The sequence below is a fragment of the Vulpes lagopus genome, chromosome 22 (assembly GCF_018345385.1).
Source record: "Vulpes lagopus strain Blue_001 chromosome 22, ASM1834538v1, whole genome shotgun sequence".
Lineage (NCBI taxonomy): Eukaryota > Metazoa > Chordata > Mammalia > Carnivora > Canidae > Vulpes > Vulpes lagopus.
Window position 1 is genome coordinate 822208 of NC_054845.1, and position 21039 is coordinate 843246.

A 21039-nucleotide genomic window follows, 5' to 3' on the forward strand; every position below is an offset into this window, starting at 1 on the left:
ATCTGGTGAAAAAATAGAGCAAAACTTTTCTATTGTGGTGATATAAGGCTCTGTCCTGACACATTGATAAGCAATTGAGTGAAACCACTTGTAGTGATCAAATCTTGAAATGATTTGAGGTGGGTAAGGACAGCCAATAAATAAGATGAAAGAATCAAGAACCAATGGAAATTTAAAAAACAAAAATAGACTAAAAACTCAGTTAACCAGAGACAGAAAAATTAACAGGCGCTCTATAAATTCTACACATTTTAATCTTGAGATTAAAAATATAAACACACAATGAAAGATGTAGCTGGACAGACATGGCTGCCCAAAAAGCTAATGCAGTATTGGACTACAATAATAGAAATATGGCATTCTAACATAGAAGTTTCTACTTTCTTCCATTCTAGTCCAATTCCAATCTGAAACACTTGGTTTATCTCTTTTTATTAGAAATGTATTATACAGTGTCCCAAATAGATACAACAGTATGGAAGAGAGACTCATCAAATGAAAAATTAAGGAGCTGGTAACCAGGGGAGGATTAGTCTCTGTGGCTGACCACGTGAGGCACACTATTTAACTTCATCTCCACCACAATCCTGTGAGATACTATCATCCCCATTTCACAGCGAGGAAAATGAAAGACAGAGAGATTACCACTGCCAGGCTACACAGTCAATAAATAGAAATCCAAGTTTCAAACAAAGTAGTTGGACTGTAAGTCATGCTTTTCCACTGCACCATGCATTCTAAAATAGAAAAGCTGGGATCCCTGGGTGGCGCAGCGGTTTGGCGCCTGCCTTTGACCTAGGGCGCGATCCTGGAGACTCGGGATCGAATCCCACGTCGGGCTCCCGGTGTATGGAGCCTGCTTCTCCCTCTGCCTGTGTCTCTGCCTCTCTCTCTCTCTCTCTCTCTCTCTCTCTCTCTCTGTGACTATCATAAATAAAAATTAAAAAAAAAAAAAAGTTTAAAAAAAAAAAAATAGAAAAGCTTAGGATGGGTGCCTGAGTAGCTCAGGGGTTGAGCGTCTGCCTTCAGCTCGGGTCGTGATCTGAGGGTCCCGGGATCGGGTCCCACGTCGGGCTCCCTGCGTGGAGCCTGCTTCTCCCTCTGCCTGTGTCTCTGCCTCTCTCTTTGTGTGTCTCATGAATGAATAAATAAAATCTAGAAAAAAAAAAACTATTAAAAAAAATAGAAAAGCTTATGGCCTTCTCTAAGAAGAGGCTAGCCAAGCAGTTCAAAAACAGTTGTCAAAACGCTGTCACATGTAAGATTAGACTTGTATACTCCTATCCCAAGAGGTTCAAGGAGTACCCCTGCTTAAAGGTCAGAGAAGCGGAGTGGTAAAACACACCAGCCTAGAGGTATGTAAAAGTGGAAGGGGCTATCCCAGGAGACCATGAACTCCTTGCCACTAGAAATGCTCCAGGATAATCGAATAGGGAAGACTCAAGAAATCAATGGGGCTTGGGTGCTGGTCCCACAGATTCTGCAGAAGAGAATACCAAAAATGCTCTTTTGAGATACGCTTTTAAAAGGATCCAGACAATTTGTTTAAGGAAATTACAAACCTTTAGCTGTGGGTAAATGTGCCTAATCATATTAAGATTCAGCGCATTTAGGAACTTCGGTCTGTTTAGTGTTATCACTCCTGCACAACCTCTTCTTTCCAATAGTACTTCTCCTGCTGCATCTGTGTGTTTAGACATTCCCTGTATTAAAAAATAAATAAAAATAAAAATAAAAAATAACTTTAGAATAAAATTCATTAAGGTTTTGTCACAAGCCAACATAAACCATATACAGGTATACCTCAGAGTGGATTCAGTTTCAGACACCAGAATAAAAGAGATATTGCAATAAAGTCAAACAATTTTTGTTTTGTTTTCCCAACGCATGTAACAGTTACTTTCACGCTATCCTGTAGTCTATTAGGTGTGGGACAGCATTATGTCTGAAAAGTCAACGTATGTATCTTCATTAAAAAGTAATATATGAAAAAAAGTAATTTATGGGGATCCCTGGGGGGGCTCAGCGGTTTAGCGCTGCCTTCAGCCCGGGGTGTGATCCTGGAGTCCCGGGATGGGAGTCCCGCGTCGGGACCCCTGCAGGGAGCCTGCTTCTCCCTCTGCCTGGGTCTCTGCCTCTCGCTCTATCTCTGTGTCTCTCATGAATAAATAAATAAAATCTTATTTAAAAAAAAAGTAACTTATGGAGGTCTTGGTGGCGCAGCAGGAGGGCCCTAGGCTCATCTTGTCCCACAAACATAACTAGATCACTATGAAATCATTCTAAACACCCCAGAAACCAACCTGACGACTGAACTCTACAACTAAGAAGAGGCCACACTGAAGAAGCCAATTAAATACGTGGTAAAATGTCATTGATCGGGGATCCCTGGGTGGCTCAGCGGTTTTGCGACTGCCTTTGGCCCAGGGCGTGATCCTGGAGACCCGGGATCGAGTCCCGCGTCGGGCTCCTGGCATGCCTGCTTCTCCCTCTGCCTATGTCTCTGCCTCTCTCTCTTTCTCTATGTCTATCATAAATAAATAAATCTTTTTAAAAAATGCCATTGATCTTGGAAGCCTGGACCTGCTTGGTAATTATGTTAACCTTGCTTATTTATGACTGAATAAAGCTGACATTGTGCAAAGAAAAAAAAAACCAGTAATTTATTGCTAATAAGCGCTAAACACCATCTGCACTTTGAGTGGAGTTGGGTTCTTTCTGCTGGTGGAGAGCTTGACTCCATGTTGATGGCTGCTGACTGGTTAGAGTGGAAGATGCTGAAGGTTGGGGTGGCTGTGGCAGCTTCTTAAAATAAGACAAGAGTCAAGTATCAATTGGCTCTTCCTTTCACAGTTTCTCTACAGCATGCGACACTGACAGCATTGTACCCACAGCAGAACTTCCAAAATTAGAGTCAAATCACTCAAAATGCTGCTGCTTTATCTAAGTTCACGTAGCAGTCTAGATCCTTGGTCATTCCAGCAATCCTCACGGGTAGACTCCCCATCTCAAGAAATCCCTTTCTTCGCTCATCCATAAGAAGCAACTTCTCACTTGCTAAAGTTTTATCACAAAATTACCAGCAATTCAGTCACATCCTCAGGTTCTACTTCTAATTCTAGCTCTCTTGCAATTTCCACCATCAAGCAGTTACTTACTCTCCACTGAACTGAAGTCTTGAACCCTTCCAGTCATCCATGAGGGTTAGACGACTAACCCTCAACTTCTTCCAAATTCCTGTGAACATTGATATTTTGACTTCTTCCCATGAATCACAAATGTTCTTAATGGGCTCTATAGTGGTGAATCTTTTCCAGAAGCGTTTCAATTTCCTTTGCCTAGATCCATCAAAGAAATCACTCTCTGGGGGCACCTGGGTGGCTCAATGGTTGAGCATCTGCCTTTGGCTCAGGTCGTGATCCCGGGGTCCTGGGATCGAGTCCTGTGTTGGGCTCTCCACAGGGAGCCTGCTTCTCCCTCTGCCTGTGTCTCTGCCTCTCTCTGGGTCTCTCATGAATAAATAAATAAAATCTTTCAAAAAAAAAATAGAAAAAGAAATCACTCTCTATAACAGCTATATAGCTGTATGAAATGTGTGTCTTAAATAATAAGACTTGAAAATCAAAATTGCTCCTTGATCCAGGGTTATAGAATAGACGCTGTGTGAGCAAGCTCCATGAGAGCTCTTGGCTGACCAAGTACATTGTCAGTTGGCAATACTTTGAAACACATCTTTTTTTCTGAGCAGTAGGTTTCAACAGTAGGCTTAAAATGTTCAGTAAACCATATTGTAAGCAGATAAACTGTCATCGGGCTTTGTTATTCTATTTATAAAGCATAATTCTTTTTTTTTAAGATTTTATTTATTTATCCATGAGAGACAGAGAGAGAGAGGCAGAGACACAGGCAGACGGAGAAGCAGGCTCCACGCAGGGAGCCCGACGTGGGACTTGATCCCGGGTCTCCAGGATCAGGCCCTGGGCTGAAGGCGGCGCTAAACCGCTGAGCCACCCGGGCTGCCCTCTAGCTTTTGATTTAAAGCGAGAGGCATAGGATTCTTCTGTTCACTTGAGGCCATGGTAGATTAGTAACTGGCCTAATTTTAGTGCTGTTGGACCTAAGGGAGGCCTACAGAGAGGGGGACGAGAGAACAGCGGGTCGATGGCGCAGTCAGAACAGACATAACACTTACCAACTAAGTTCACCATCTTATATGGGCACAGTTCATGGTGCTCCCAAAACAACTAAACAGTAACATCAAAGATCACTGATCATTGTTCACCAAAACAATAGTGAAATTTTTTTAATCATTGTGAGAATTACCAAAATGTGACACAGAGACAGTGAGCAAATGCTGTTGGAAAAATAGCACCAATAGATTTGCTCTACTGATGCAGGGTCCCCACAAAACTTCAATTTGTAAAAAACAAAAACAAAAACAAAAAAAACACCGTATCTGCAAAATGCAATAATATGAGGTATGCCTGTACATCAATGCAAATCTTTCACACAATGGTAACTATCAAATGGATTACTAGGTACATGTGACAAAGGTTTCTAAAATTACTGAGGTTCGGGGGTGCTGGGTGGCTCGGTGGTTGAGCGTCTGCCTTTGGCTCAGGTCGTGATCCGGGGGTCCTGGGATCAAGTCCTGCGTCGGGCTCCCTGCTCAGTGGGGAACCTGCTTCTGCCTCTCCCTATGTCTCTGCCTGTGTCTCTGTTCTGTGTCTCTCATGAATAAATAAAATCTTTTTAAAAAATTACTGAGATTCAGTAGATAAGCAAAATGTACATACCAAAAGCACATACGCAGTATATACACAGTAATTAAGTCTTTTAATTTTTAAGTGGAGTCAAGTGATTTAAATAGAACCTAGCCCTAGAATTACTTGGGCCATGAACAATCAGTGTGTGTATTTTTTTAAAAATATTTTTTAAAGATTTATTTATTTATGATAGACAGAGAGAGAGAGAGAGAGAAGCAGTGACACAGGCAGAGGAATAAGCAGGCTCCGTGCCGGGAGCCCGACGCGGGACTCAATCCTGAGACTCCAGGATCACGCCCTGGGCCAAAGGCAGGTGCTAAACCACTGAGCCACCCAGGGATCCCCCAATCAGTGTGTTTACAATACCACCCACCCACTCTGTACATGGACACATATATATTTATACATAGAATGTATCTCTAGATTGATACACAAGATACTGCTAAAATGGTTGCCTCCAGGAATGAAAATCAGACATTTGAGAGAGGGGTGGAAAGAATTTTTGCTGTGTGGCCCCTCTGAACTCTTTCAATTTTGTACCATACATATTTACTACCTATTCAAACCAATATTTTAAGTAATTTTTTTAAAAAAATAAGAATAATAGATTAGGTTTAAAAGGTGCTAAGCCATCTCCAGAAGGGAACTTCATTAATACACTTTATTCCAGAGGACTTTCTTGTTTGACTGTCCATCAGTCCCCTGGACCCCAGTAATGATCCCACACATGGAAGAACTGGGAAGACAGGACAACATGCATATATGTGTGCACGGAGAGCAGCCCCTATTTCCTGCTAAAACCATACACTGACTTCATGGAGCACTCCAGAAGGTTTTAAGGAAGAGTTTTCATGAAAGAAGGGCCAGAGAGCCATGAGCATTTTTGTTCTGCCACTGGAAATTCAACTGGATATAAGGAAGAGCAAATGTTAACTCATTTAAAGAGAGCTATTTTTTGTAGTTTCCAGTATGTAAATGTTTTGGTACATGATATTGTAAAATAGTGTTTCTCTTTACATTCTTACACATCTGTTGTGGTGTTTACTCATCCTCTAAGTTCTACCTTTTAGAAATAGCAATACATTTTTTTAATCTCAAAAAAAGTATTAAGTCATATGACTTGTTTTCATACCTTGTTGGTACTAAAAAAAAAAAAAATATGGTAGAAGAAAACTATACATAAAAATCACAAAAGAAAGCAGACCAAAAGGGATGCCAAGTCCACAAGCAGACACAGCCCTCCCCAGACTTCAGCTACTGTCTCTCCTTCGCAGTCTGACTCTAGCAGCTGGAAGTGCCGGGCTTCTCAGATTTTCTTCCAAGTACCTACTGATCCACTTGTGTTAGTAGGTGAGAAGGTCGATGGTGAGTAACTTTTCTGACCCTCCAACTCCTCCTCTAGGCCCTTTCATAGCTTCTGTCAGTACTGTGGAAGTTCTTATTCCCATAATCTTTTTATTTCACAAAACTGCAGGGGAGGAAAAATAATTTTCCCTCTACCCTTCCAGATTCTTAGCTAAGACTAATATAGACAGATTAACAGTAGAAAATTTTCATTTCTTACGGGGGCTCCACAAAGATGTGTGAGACCCAAAGGCAGCCAGGTAACTGGGGCTCATAAACCATCCTGACATTAGGAAAGAAACTGGGTCTGGTACTTCAAATGGGAAGGACAGCAATTCACCCAGAAGTAAAAAGAGCAAATGTCTGGTAAGCAAGTGTTTGCCCTGCCATGCAGATAAGTCTCAAATATAAGAAGTTATACTCCGCGTATCCCTGCTCTGTTCCTAGTAACAATCCTCCTTTCTAGTTTCTTTCAGGCAGTTGAGAGGGAAGTAAAAAGCTCTTCCTGAGTCTCCTGGATCTTGACTGCCTTCAGCTCAAAATAATTCACATGTCAAAGTGATGTTTTTAAAGGTGGTATATTCTGCTCCCCTTTGACACTTTTCTTGCTTCCTGAGGTAGGCCTATATACTTCTCTTATGACCTCTTTTGCTGTATCCCAAAGGTTTTGGACTGTCATGTTTTCATTTTCATTTGTTTCCATGTATTTTTCTTTATTTCTTCTTTAATTTCCTGGTTAACCCATTCATTATTTAGTAGGCTGTTCTTTAACCTTCATGTATTTGTGGCCTTTCCAAATTTTTTTCTTGTGGCTGACATCAAGTTTCACAGCGTTATGGTTGGAAAATATGCATAGGATGGTCTCAGACTTTTTTGTACTTGTTGAGGCCTGATTCGTGACCCAGTATGTGATCGATTCTGGACAATGTTCCATGTGTGCTCAAAAAGAATGTGTATTCTGCTGCTTTGGGATAAAATGTTTTGAATATATCTGTTAGGTCCATCTGGCCCAGTGTGTCATTCAAAGTCCTTGAATGATTTTCCCTGTTGATTTTCTGCTTAGATGATCTGTCCATTGCTGTAAGGGTATGTTAAAGTCTAGTATTGTATTATTATCAATGAGTTTATATTTGTTATTAATTGATTTACATATTTGGCTGCTCCCAAGTTGGGGCATAAATATTTGTTGTTAGATCATCTTGTTGGATAGACCCATTTATTATAATATAATGTTCTTCTTCATCTCTTGTTACAGTGTTTGGTTTAAAATCTAGTCTGTCTGATATAAGTGGCTTTCTAATGTCCATTAGTGGGACAGATGGTTTTCTATCCCCTCACTTCCAATCTGCAAATGTCTTTAGGTCTAAAATGAGTCTCTTGTAGGCAGTATGTAGGTGGGTCTTGGGTTTTTTTTTTTTTAATCCATTCTGATATCCTATGTCTGATTGGAGCATTTAGTCCTTTTATATTCAGAGTGATTATTGATGGATATGAATTTAGTGCCATTTTATTACCTGTAAAGTTGGTGTTTCTGGAGATTTTCTCTGTTCCTTTCCAGTCTTAGTTGCTTTTGGTCTTTCTTTCCCACTCAAAGAGTCCCGTTTAATATTTCTTACAGGGCTGGTCTAGTGGTCATGTTTGTCTGGGAAACTCTTTATCTCTCCTTCTATTCTGAATGACAGCTTGGCTGGATGAAGTATTCCTGGCTGCATATTTTTCCCATTCAGCATATTGAATATATCCTGCCACTCTCTTCTGGCCTGCCAAATTTCTGTGGAAAGATCTGCTGCCCACCTTGTCTTCCAATGTAGGTTTGGGATTTCTTTTCTCTTGCTGCTTTCAGGATTCTTTCCTTATCTCTGTATTTTGCAAATTTTACTATGACTTGTTTTGATGTTGGCCTACTTTTGATTTTGATGGGAGTTCTCTATATCTCCTGGATTTGGATGTCTGTTTCCTTCCCCAAATTAGGGAAACTCTCAGCTATATTTGCTCAAATAAACTCATTGATAATAATACAATAATAGGAAACTTTAACACACCAGTTACAGAAACGGATAGATTATCTAAGCAGAAAATCAACAAGGAAACAAGGGCTTTGAATGACACACTGGACCAGATGGACCTAATAGATATATTCAGAACACTTCACCCTAAAACAGAATACACATTCTTTTTGAGTGCACATGAACATTCTCCAAATAAACTTTTTTTTTATCTCTTTTCCCCTCTTCTTCTTCTTCTGGGACTCCTATGATACAAATGTCATTACTCTTTTGGGATTTGCTGAGTTCCCTAAATCTACACTTATGATCCAATATTTTTCTTTCCCTGAGTTCTTTTCAGCTTCATTCTTCTAAGATTTTATTTGAGAGAGAGAGGGAGAAGAGAGAGCATGCACACAACTGGGGGAAGGGCAGAGGCAGAGGGAGAAGTCTGACACAGGCCTGATCCCAGGGCCGGGAGATCATGACCTGAGCAGAAGGCAGCCACTTAAACAACTGAGCCACAAGGCACCTCTCAGCTTCATTATTTCCCATAATTTTATCTTGCAAATCTCTTATTTATTCCTCTGCCTCTTCTATCCTTTTGGTTATTACATCTACATCAGTTTTGCATCTTGGTTATGGCATTTTTTTATACTGGCCTAACTAGTTTTTAGGCCTCTTATCTCTGTGGCAAGGGACTCCCTGGTGTCTTCTATACTTTTCTCAAACCCAGCTAATATCCTTATGATTGTTGTTTTAAATTCTGGTTCAGGCATATTACTTATATATGTTTTGATTAGATCCCTGGCCATGACCTCTTCTTGTTCTTTCTTTTGGGATGAATTCCTCCATCTTGACATTTTGCCTAGGTATCTGTGTCAGGAAAGCCTGCTCTGTTTCCTGCTCCTGAGAGTAATGGCTTTATTAAGAAGAGGGCATAGAATGCCCAGGGCCTGACATTTCAGGAAGGATTTCTGGTGTACCCTGTCTGCAATCTGCTGTTGTGTTTTCACTGCTCTTTCCCTCAGGTCAGTCCTCTGCAGAGTTTCTCCCTACCTGCAGTGGGAAATATCTGGACTTGTCCACTGTGTGGCAAGTTTTAACTCAATGTGTTTTGGTCAGCTTCTTAAAAAGAGGTGGGATCCTATTTCCCCTAGAGCTGAAGCTTTGCAGCACCCTATGGTCAGTGGAGGAGAGGGGGAGGTTGTGCTGGTCTTCTAGGGAAGGGGCTTGCTGCTGCTCTTTCAGGCACATTTGCCCTAGCAAAAAACAGTAACACTGTACAGGGAGGCGAGGCTTGGTGTATGTGGCTCAAGCCCGACTGTGGGCATTGTGCTGCTCACAAAAGACCGTCTGTGCTGATGGGTGGGGGTAAAAATAATATCAGCCAGCTCTCTTGTCCCCAGAGAGCAGAGTTTCTGCCTGCCACTGCTCAGCAAGCCCTCACAAAAGAAAAAACAATCTCTCATTTGTCCCAGGCTTCTCTCAGATCCCTGACTTCATCCTGTCTCTGTCTGAGTTGTCTGCCCACCCGGTGGCTTAGTGCTTCTGTGTTTTATTTCAAGCACACTGACTGGATTTCAAAACTCCACATTTTAGGGACACATGGCACCAAACTGCACTGATCCTCTGGGGGAAGGTCTCACCAGACTGTGGCTGGTGCCAGTTTGTCCCAGTAGGGCAGTTGCACAAATGCACAGGAGCTTGGAGTTTATGGTAAAGCACAGCAAAAGGCTAGCATCTAGGTTAGCTGCCCTCAGCAGCTGCCTCTACTCCTATGCTAATGAATAGGGTAACTGAATGGCACCCACTGGCTCTTTTGTTCCTGAAGAGGCAGTGCCATGTCTCCCAAATACACTCCAAGAAGGGGAACTGCCTCTCCCAGTGTAACCCTGGGGATCCTCAGACCACGCTGTCGACTTCCAGGCTCGTGCCCTTCTTCTCTACAAAGCACCTCTATACCTGCCAGGCTCCACCCCAGTACAGGTAGGGACTTCTAACATTTCAGACTTTGAGCTCTGCTGCTTGTAAAAACTTGCGATTATCAGCCCCTCTTGTTTGGGGAAGTGCTCTTCTTGTGCATTGCCCTGCACAGTTGCGTTTGCCCTTTGTCTCTCTTTCCTTTCTCTCTGATCAGGGCTCCCTCCTCTCTGAAGCACTCGTGATTCTTTATTCCTCCAAATGAGGTATCCACATCTCCTACATGGCCTCTTTTCTCCCTCTAGTTTTGCAGTTTGTTCTTCAGTCTTCAGATCGACTTCTGGGCGCTCAGAACGATTTGATATTTATCTAGCTGTGTTCAAAGGACCAGACAACTGCTCCTCTTCAATACCCACAGTGGTTCTACTTCCTGGATTAACCCTTACTCAAATGAAAAGACAGATGATAGACTAAAAAAAGCCACACTTTTAGATCCCCACATCATTCTAAATTTTAAAATACAAACATAAGTTTTAATATCATACAAACATGTTAAGTATTATTAAAATTTCTCCCCATACTAAATTTCTGTCTGAACCAAGTCAGGTTTACCAGCACCTACAAAACAATTTCATGATGATTTTCACTGAAAATGAAAATTAGCACCCAATACCAGAGGCAATCCTTCAAAACTTTAGTATTTGGCTTCAGCTCAGAGATGTTGAGAGCTGAAAAGATGCTCATCCTGACCTTGTAACAAGAAAGAAGGATGAGCAGATTGCAAAGTAATGGCTTCTGATAAGCTCAGATAACAGAGGTCACATGACTGCAATAAAATCTGGAGAATAACTGGTGCGTTCAATGAGACACAGGACCAGAATATTTGCTTATTTCAGGCAAAAGCTTTCAGGAAGATTAATTAGGATTTTTGATGACTTGCTAGAGGCCAAGTGTGGGCAAATCAAATAGTATGAAGCTCATGGGGGGTTACAGTCATGCAGGGATTTCCATTCTGGCTAGCTTTTCCTCCTGGAACCCAACCAGGCTCTCCCAAGGAAGACTGGAGAAAGCTCCCCGGTGTGGTGCTGGCTGGAGTAGGGAAACAGCAAGTACACTAAATCCTTTCCTCTCATCTTCCATACAAAACAAAAGGCTAAATCTACAGAGGAGTGAGGAAGGACTTCAAAGCCTGCAGCCCAGGGTTCTGGTGGAGCCTCACTACAGTGGGGGAAGGAAATAGAGGCCTACATAATTAAAGCCTTAATCTCAAAGCCAAGGATTTCAGTGTTAACCAACCACAACGGGGGAAAAGACACCGAGGGGAAAGGAAAAGGAGGAAAAAAGCAGCCTATCCCTGGGGGAGGGACAAGAACACTTCTGAGAGTCACATCCCTTAAACTCTGGTTCACAGTGCTTCCCAAACATTAAGGTTAATGTGATACAATACCAAAAGCATGATCCTTAAAAGAAAAACATTGATAAACATTAAAAATTTCTATTCTGCAAAACAGACTATTAAGAAAATGAAAGGCCAGAAATTGGAAGAAAATACTTGCATATTATCTGATAAAGGACTCACATCAAGAATATAAAACAACTCTTAAAACTCAGTAAGAAAAGGGCACCCAGGTGGCTCAGGTAGACTTACCTGACATACCTAACATAGACTTACCACCCAACCAAGCTGTTGCATCCCTATGCATCCCATGATCTCAGGATCAAGAGATTGAGGCCCTTGCTGGGCTCCATGCTGAGCATGAAGACTGCTTAAGATTCTCTCTCTTCCTCTCCCTCTGCCCCTCCCCACAACCCACCCACACTCTCTCTCTCTCAAAACAAACAATAACAACAAAATCCTCAGTAAGAAAAATAATCCAATATTAAACTGGGCAAAAAAAATTTGAGTATCTTCACCAAAGATAGAGGGATGATAAACACAGGAAATGGTCAAAATCATCAGAAGATCATTACACCAAAATGCAAACTAAAACCACAATGAGAGGGACGCCTGGGTGGCTCAGCAGTGAAGCATCTGCCTTCAGCCCAGGGCCTGATCCTGGAGTCCCGGGATCGTGTCCCACGTCGGGCTCCCTGAATGGGGCCTGCTTCTCCCTCTACCTGTGTCTCTGCCTCTCTCTCTCTCTCTCTCTCATGAATAAATAAATAAAATCTTAAAAAAAAAACAAAACCCACAATGAGATATCACTACACACATTAAAATGGCTAAAATCCAAAATAGATAATAACATGCTGCCAAAAAAACAGAACAGATTCTCATTATTTGTTGGTGAGAATGTAAAATGATATGACCACTTTGGGAGACAATGTGGCAAATTTTTATAAAGTTAAACATAGACTTACCATCCAACCCAGCTGTTGCATCCCTATGTATTTACCTAAGTGAATTAAAAATTTACTTTTATACAGAAACCTGTGGACAGAAGAGCCAAAATAAAGGAATTCCTAATGGACAAAGCTAGTAGAATCTGAGTAACAACATAACGTAACATCAGAGCATAACCCAAAGTATAAAATAAGTGAGTCCACTGTGATATAAATAACTGAATAAATGCAGAATGATCTATCCTACAGAACAGGGACAGAACTTGCTTCCAAAGAATAGAATGTGAAAAGGAGAAAATGATAACTTTAGAGAGGAGAAACTCAATAAACACAACTTTAACCAAGTGATAAAGGTCAGCATCACCAGCTATGTTGTGTGACTGCCATGCATCGCTGGTGCATTTGTCAAAACCCACAGATATTCTCTGTTACAGCGTGATGAGAAGGGGGCTTTTCCTTTGCATTATTCTCTCCAAAAATAATTTTAACTGCAGTTTAATTATTAAAAACAAAACAAAAACACCCGACACCCCCCAGATTAGAGGATACACTATAGGCTACCTGGCCAATACTCCCCAAATTTTCAAGGTCATAAAAAATAAGACTCAAACTATCATAGACCAGAAGAGACTAAGGAGACATGACAAGGAGATGCAATATAATATCCTGGATTGGATCCTGGAACAGAAAGTTAATGGAAAAATCCAGATAAGGTTTAAAATGAATAGTAGGGATCCCTGGGTGGCGCAGCGGTTTAGCGCCTGCCTTTGGCCCAGGGCGCGATCCTGGAGACCTGGGATCGAATCCCATGTCAGGCTCCCGGTGCATGGAGCCTGCTTCTCCCTCTGCCTGTCTCTGCCTCTCTCTCTCTCACTGTGTGCCTATGATAAATAAATAAAAAAAAATAAAGTTTAAAATAAAATAAAATAAAATAAAATAAAATAAAATAAAATAAAATAAAATAAAATAAAATAAAATAAAATGAATAGTAATATATCAATGTTCTTAATTTTGACGAAAGTACCATCGAAATTGTATTCATTTGCTAGGACTTTGTAACAAAGTACCACAAACTAAGTAGCTTCAACAACAGAAGCCTATTGTCTCACAGGTCTGGAGGCCAGAAGCCTGAGATCGGGGTATCAGCAGGACCACACTTCCTTTAAAGGTAGCTATAGGGGAAGGATCTGTTCCAGGCTAGTGTAGCTTCGGGATGTTCCTTGGCTTCTAGCGGCCCAGTTCCACTCTTCACGTGGCATTCTCCCGGTATACCTGTCTCCAAATTTTCCCTTTATACAAGGACAACAGTCATATTGGGTTGGTTCAGTAATCCCTAGTCGAGTATGACCTCGTTTTAATGATTTATGTCTGCAGTGACCCTATTCCAACTTGGCTGTTAGAAGAAGCTATCTGCATGGGCCCTGCAGACTCATTGCACCTTCATGCTGTCTACGCCCTGAGCCTCACCCCTCTCTTTGCCTGGGTCATTTTCAGGGTTGCTACAAGCCAGCAGACGACCCGTAGTCAACACTGCTGTCATGTAATGCAACCCACCACATATGCAAGCATTCATCTGGGCCTCCCATGTCACCCCTGTGGAACGTGGGGAGCCAGGGAAACCAATACAAACGTGATGCTCAAGGCTGCTCAGTATGCCACTAATAACAGAATCCTTCATCTCTAATTCAAGAGTCTCATATCTTCCACCAGCATCCATGAAATAGTAAAAGGCTATTAGCTTGTAATTGGGGTAAAAATCAAATCCCAAACCCAGCGTTGTCCAGCCAGCCCCAAAAGCCCTTGGCCCTCCATCACAGCCTCTCCATCTCTGTAAAAATATAACTATCCTGGTTTTTATAGTAAACAGAAAGAGTACATTCAGAAACACACTGTTTTTTTTTTTTTTTTTTTTAATGAATAGATTTTTCAAGTCTTTTTTTTTTAAGAGGAGATGGGGGGTGGGCACAGAAGGAGCTGGGGAGAAAGAATCTTAAGCAGGCTCCATGCCCAACACTGAGCCAAATGCAGGGCTTGATCTCACAACCCTGAGATCATGGCCTGAAACAAAATCAAGAGTCAGACATTTAACCAACTGAGGTGTCCAGGTACCCCTGTTTTCCAAGTCTTTTAATCCACAAAGTTCTCCCCTTATCCCTTTCTTTTCATTACAATTTCTGAAAACAACAGGCCACTTAACCTATAAAATTTCCCAGGATTTTGCTGATTGTGCATCCATGGTACCTACTTGCTTTTAACAGCTGTGCATTCTTACATATCAACTTCATCAGTCCCCTATTGATAAACATGGAGTAATTTTCGATTTTTGTTCTTACAATGATGCGGGAACATTTTTAAGGCAAGAGTTTTTGTAGGACATTTACAGAGGATCAGATTTTGAGCAAAGAATATTATAGAATCTCTTGTTAATGCCACTGGAATGATGTAAATGAATGGATAAATAGTTTTTTTTTTTCCTACCTGAAAAATTCATAGCCTTCTCAAAACCTGAAAACAACTATTAGTCATTAATCAAAATTATTCAAGCAAAAGGGTAAAAGAAAAAAAGATGAAGTTTCCACTATTAGCATAATTTAGGTACATAAAAAATTAAATCCCTTTTCCAAAAATGTCAAAAATGTTTACCTAAGTCCTAGAAAAGGTTTCTATGAAGAAAAATTTATCATTATAGAAAACATTATAGAGGCTAGAATCAGAAATGAAATTCTCATATAACCCAAAGTTCGGAGGGGAAAGGGGGAGACAAAAGAGATAAAGAGGAACAGAGAGGAGAAAGAAAAATGTTTCCAGCCAGAGCCATTATAAAGAAGGAAAAGTGATTTAAACCTTTTAAATGTTCTTAAACCTTTATGGTATATCTAGAAAAGACAACAGGTTCACATTTACTTTTATTTTCAAATATTTTCTTAGGCAATCAGCAAAAGCTGTTCCTTATGGTTATCTTTTGCTATTTAAAAGACTACACTAAATACTTGACTAAACTCTTCACTTAATCCTCAAAACTCCCCTAATGAGTTATATACTAAGAACTCCTTTCCACAGATAAGGAAGCTGAGGCCCAGAGAAGTTAGAACATTTGCCTAGAGTCACACAGCTCTGGGGCAGGACCAAGATTCAAATCCAGGTTTATCTCATTCTAGAACGAAAGCTCTAACCATTATACCCCCTGAACTGACTCGGCCAATCATCTTCTTCAGATGACATATCATCTTGCCCACTTAAAACCACTCCACAGAACTTTTTCCACTCCTGTAATGCCTACGTGACCCATTATTTACACCTGTTCAAAAGAGAAATGTGAAGGAAACTGGCTTAAATGTATGAACACCATCAACACACAGCTCTGTGCTGAACTGAATACATGAAGTCTCCCAAAATAAAACCCCTAAGACATTTACAACTTTAGAATATCTACTCTACTGGAACATGGAACTATTCTGGCGAAATCCATAGTAGCAACATTTCCCAAGGTGTGCAAAAGGATGATTACTGCTACTATGTGGACTCAAAGTAGTTTGGGAAAAAACTTAAGCCAATGTAAATAAGTTTCATTCCCATAATACATTTTAGTATATACCATGCAAATATTAAACGTAAACTTTTAAAATACAATAAGCAGTTTTCTCGCTTGATTAAAAAACTTTTTCATGGAATATTTGCCTCTTGGGACTTGTATTTTGCAGGCTACATTTTGGAAAACACGTTACAGCCTTCAAGAACATTGTGGGAGGGATGCACGGGTGGCTCAGAGGTTGAGCATCTGCCTTCGGCTCAGGGCATGACCCTGGGGTCCCAGAATTGAGTCCCATATCAGGCTCCCTGCATGGAGCCTGCTTCACCCTCTGCCTGTGTCTCTACCTCTCTCTGTGTCTCTCATGAATGAATAAATAAAATCTTTTTTAAAAATGGCCAATGATTCCCTATTAATTTTAAAGACATCCAAGTTACTTGGCATGTCTCCCCACCCCCGATCCCAGGTAAATGGTGCCCACCACTGCTCAGCACTCCTTATAATGGATACTCAGAAAGCCCTGAATGTAACCTCCATTCTCCTATTTCACCATTCTTGCCACTTAGAACAAGCATATTGTGCAACAGAAAACAGATTTTAGAGTCCCAAACATTAGTTTGAGACTAAATAGTTGAGACTTTACAGACCCAAACATTAGTTTAGCCACTCAATACTGTACATCCAGTTATTCAAGGCAAGTTATTCTCAGAGCTTCAGAGTCTGCATTGTAAAACGGAGACAACAGAATCACCGCAGCGTTACTATATGAACTTTCACTTACTCCCATCTCTATGTGTTGAAACCATAATTGTTCTTCAAAGCCCAGATTAAATGACTTTCCTCCAGTAAGCTTTCATTGGTTATAAAGTCAACATCAACCTATTCTACCTTTGTTCACACCTCTAATTTATTTGGCGTTTTTATCCCACTTTGTTAGTAAATATTTCTGTCTCTTTTTATTAGACTATTAATTTCTTGAGGTCAGGAATGGTCTTTTTCATAACAGTATCTCAAAGTACTGAGTTCTTTCATACAAAGACAAGCAATAATGTACATCTGTTCAAGAAGCACAGACTATAAATTGGTTGACATGGATTCTAGATCATCTAAATAGAATAGAACCTGATTGCTGTCATGAAAATGAAATGTGTTGCATCATTTCATGCAGTCCAACCGGTATACCTTCATAGAGAAAAGAACTACTTTCAGAAAGAAAACCACAGTTTTCTCCATATCCAGGTCAAAATTATATGGAAGAAATGAGCTTCTGCACATAAACTGCTGTGTAAGAGTTTAAAATAGAACATTATGAAAAAATAAAATAAAATAGATTATGGAGGAAGAAAGAAGAAATCTTTGAATAGTTTTGCAAAAATACATCCACATCAGCCAATGGATACAAATGAGACCTCATTAATAGGTTCCCCTAGTTTGCATTAGGTTGATAAACCCTATCTGCAGAAATGCAGAACTTTGCCCTCCTTTCCAGGTTCAGGTCTCCAACTAGAATCTTTGAAGAGTTACTAGGAATGTCATACTATTATCACAAATCAATCCTGTACACCTCTTATAACTCTGCCAACAGTTCTGCTATAATGGCATGTTTCCATCCCTTCATAATGAAATAATAAGGGCTCTTGTTCTACTGGCTTTCTTAGAGGGTCACAGAAGGCCTGCTTGGGATACAGCCTATCTCTGAAGCACATCTAAAAGCCAACACTGGGAGCTAAAACCATTCAGCCCTCAGACGGTGATGAAAATTCAGTTTACCTTCCTTCCCTCAATGTGGTTTATGCCTTAAGTCGTGTCTTTCTGTTCTTCCTGTGGACATATGTGTAAATATGAATCAGCAACACTGTTTTAAGTTTTAACTCCTCAACTCCCGTGTATATGGCTGACTAAAATAATTAAGGGTAGGAGGGGATACTCCAGTCTTCATTTGCCCATCTCTACTTAGGCTTAACTGAGACACATTCTGCAATAGTTACTTAATGCCCACTCTGCCTTGGGCTGTACAGTGCAATAGCAAAGTCTGTGGAGCCAGACTGCATTCAAATGCCACCTTCTATTTACCAGCATATTACATAGTCTCTCTGTCCCTCAATTTCTGGTCCATTAAATAGGGATAAGGCCATAATCCCTTAACCAAAATCCCTTGGGTCCAGATGTGTTTTGAAATGCAGAAAATTTTCTAGATTTTAGAAAGGTAACACAATACATAGGAGTACTATAAAAAACATCCCAAGTGGAATCTGATCAGTACATTGCAATAAAATGCTTTAACACTTCTGCACCAAACTATGAATATTTGTACTTGTTAGGTTAAAGAAAAATGAGCTTCAAGTACATTCAGGTCAGATTTTTTTTTAAAGATTTTATTCATTTATTCATGAGAGACACAGAGAAAGAGGGAGAGACACAGGCAGAGGGAGAAGCAGGCTCCATGCAGGGAGCCCAATATGGGACTAGATCCCAGGACTCTAGGATCATCACCTGAGCTAAAGGCAGACACTCAACCACTGAGCCACCCAAGTGTCCCTCAGGTCAGAGTTTTGTCACAAAATGCACTTATCACAAACTAATCACAAACTTATGGTTTTGAGGTTTCAGAATTACAGATAAAAGATCTGTAGTATTACTCTGTAGGACCATAAGAATCAACTGAGCTAATACGTATCAAGTAGTTGCAAGAGCACCTGGCATACAGGAAGTGCTATATCAGAGTGACTTATTTTTATGTGCAAGGTACTTGTCAGGCTATACAAGAGTATTTTAATCCATTTGGGCTGCTCTAACAAAAATATCACAGACAAGGTGGCTTATACAACACTTCTCACAACTCTAGAGTCCAAGATCAAGGCACAGACAAATTCAGTGTCTCGTTAAGTCCCTTTTCCTGGTTCACAGAAGGCTGTCTTCTTGCTGCGTCCTCCCTCACAAGACAAAAGAGATAAGAAAGCTCTCTGCAGTCTCTCTCATAGGGACACTGATTCCATTCCCTCACAAGGCAAAAGAGATAAGAAAGCTCTCTGCAGTCTCTCTCATAGGGACACTGATCTCATGAATGGACATTCTTATGTCCATTCATAAGAATAGCACCTTCCTGACCTAATCATCCCTTAAAGGCCCCACCTCCAAACAGCATCACACTGGGGATTAGACTTCAATATATGAATTTTGGGATGATATAGAGATTCAGTCCATAGCACAGAGATACAAAAATGAATAAAAATTATTTCTTCCTTGCAAAATGGTAAACTAAAAACATCTAAGCTCTGAAAGGGTACTAAGGGCATCTAAGCTTTGGAAGAGTACTATTAGAGGTACAAACAGTAGCTAGCAAGTATAAAATGATTATATGCTAAGCACTGGTGCTACATTTTTGAATTATTTATTATTAATAAGCACTCTGAGATAGATGCTATTATCCCCCATTTTGCAATGTCTAAAAGGAAGCTGAGAGAGATGATGTAATCTACCCAAGATTAAGTAGTAGATTCACTACTGAAACCCAAGCATTCTGACTTAAAGGTCCATGCTCTAATTCATAACCTTAAACCATCTCTTACAAGTTGTGTCACTCTAAAATGGGGAACCGTGTTGCATGAAGGTCCCACAAAATCTGCCAGTATTCCTCTATTTCCTTAATAATGATGCTTTACATTACACGTCACAACCTAATAATGCCAACAAAACAAAATCCAAACTTACCAAATGTTGCAGTATGACATTAGTCCTTCTGAATGAATTAAACCTGAAACAGACGTAGAATACAATGAACACAGGAATGTGGGCAGTTAGGTCTCAATGTATAAATATCAAATTTCTTTCCTTTTATTTTAGCCTCTTCTTAAAGGTATTAGAAAAGAAGAGGTTTTCTTAAAGGTTTAACTCTCATTCATTGTGGTAAGAACACGAAATAGTACAGCCACTTTGAAAGACAATTTGACAGTTTCTTATGAAACTAAACATATTTTACCATATAATCCAGCAACTGCACTCCCTGGTATTTACCCAAGTGAATTGAAAATTTATGTACACAAAAAGCCGTGCACATGAATTTTTATGGAACTTTATTTATAATAGGCCAAATGTGGAAGTAATCAAGAGGTCCTCCAACAGGTGAATGAACAAACTGGTGGTGTGCCCACATACTGGGATACCGCCCAGCAACGAAAAGAAAGCATCTATCATTCCACAAAAAGACATACAGAAATCTTAAATGCTGAGCAAAAGATGCCAATCTGAAAATTACATAAATTCCATGCCAAAAGATGCCAATCTGAAAATTACATAAATTCCATGCCAAAAGATGCCAATCTGAAAATTACATAATTCCAACTACAGGACATTCTGAAAATGGCAAAACTGTGGAGACAGTAAAATGATGAGTGGTACCAGGGGCTTGGAAGTGGGAGAGAAGCACCGGCAGGACACGTGGGACGTTTAAAGTAGTGAAACTAGTCTGTGTGACTGTAACGGTAGAGACACGTCACACATTTGCCAATTTTCTGCTCAATACTTTGGTAAACCTAAAACTGCTCTAAAAAATAAAGTCTATTAAATTTAAAAAATGTGGGTAAAGATGAACAAGCATCCTCAGATAGTGCTGTGAAATATATAATTAGGACTGCCTTTCCAGCAGGCAATCTGTAAGTATACAGTTCCACAACCTTTAAAATGATCATACCCTTTCACCCAGTAATTTCAAAAGCATTTGTATAAGGATGTCACAGAGATTTGATCAAAGTTTATTCATAAAAATGTTCATGACTATTTACATAAGGGAAAAACTGGAAATGAAGTAAATAACAATCTAATTTGTGCACGTGCACATATTTAGTTTTCCTATAAGAAAACTACTTTGTACACTTTTAAAACTTTAAAACTGACAATCGTCTTTCCTTTCCAGTAAAAATAAAAATAAACAAAAATGACAATAGAGCACGTCGATTCCAAATAAGGTCCTACAGGTTCTTCTAATTTTCCCATCAAGTGGCAGACCTCAGGTCATCACGGGAGAGAATTTTATTTTAAAAGCATTATCTTCAACTGCAAAGATGTCCATTAAACATCACAAGCATCCCAAAGGAGAAGCCACACTGTCAAAATGCCCACTTAACTCACCCAAATGTCTCAAACCCACCCT

The 21039-nt window shown here is 40.1% G+C and overlaps 1 protein-coding gene across 1 annotated transcript in view; it reads right to left on the bottom strand.

The window, feature by feature from the left end:
• Positions 1–21039, bottom strand: part of HIBCH (3-hydroxyisobutyryl-CoA hydrolase) — a 96709-nt gene that overhangs the window by 72052 nt on the left and 3618 nt on the right. The window contains exons 2-3 of the mRNA XM_041737220.1: positions 19602–19644; positions 1563–1703 (exon numbers count right to left, since the gene is read on the bottom strand). Coding sequence (XP_041593154.1) covers positions 1563–1703; positions 19602–19644 — 184 coding nt within the window. The remainder of the gene's footprint in view (positions 1–1562; positions 1704–19601; positions 19645–21039) is intronic.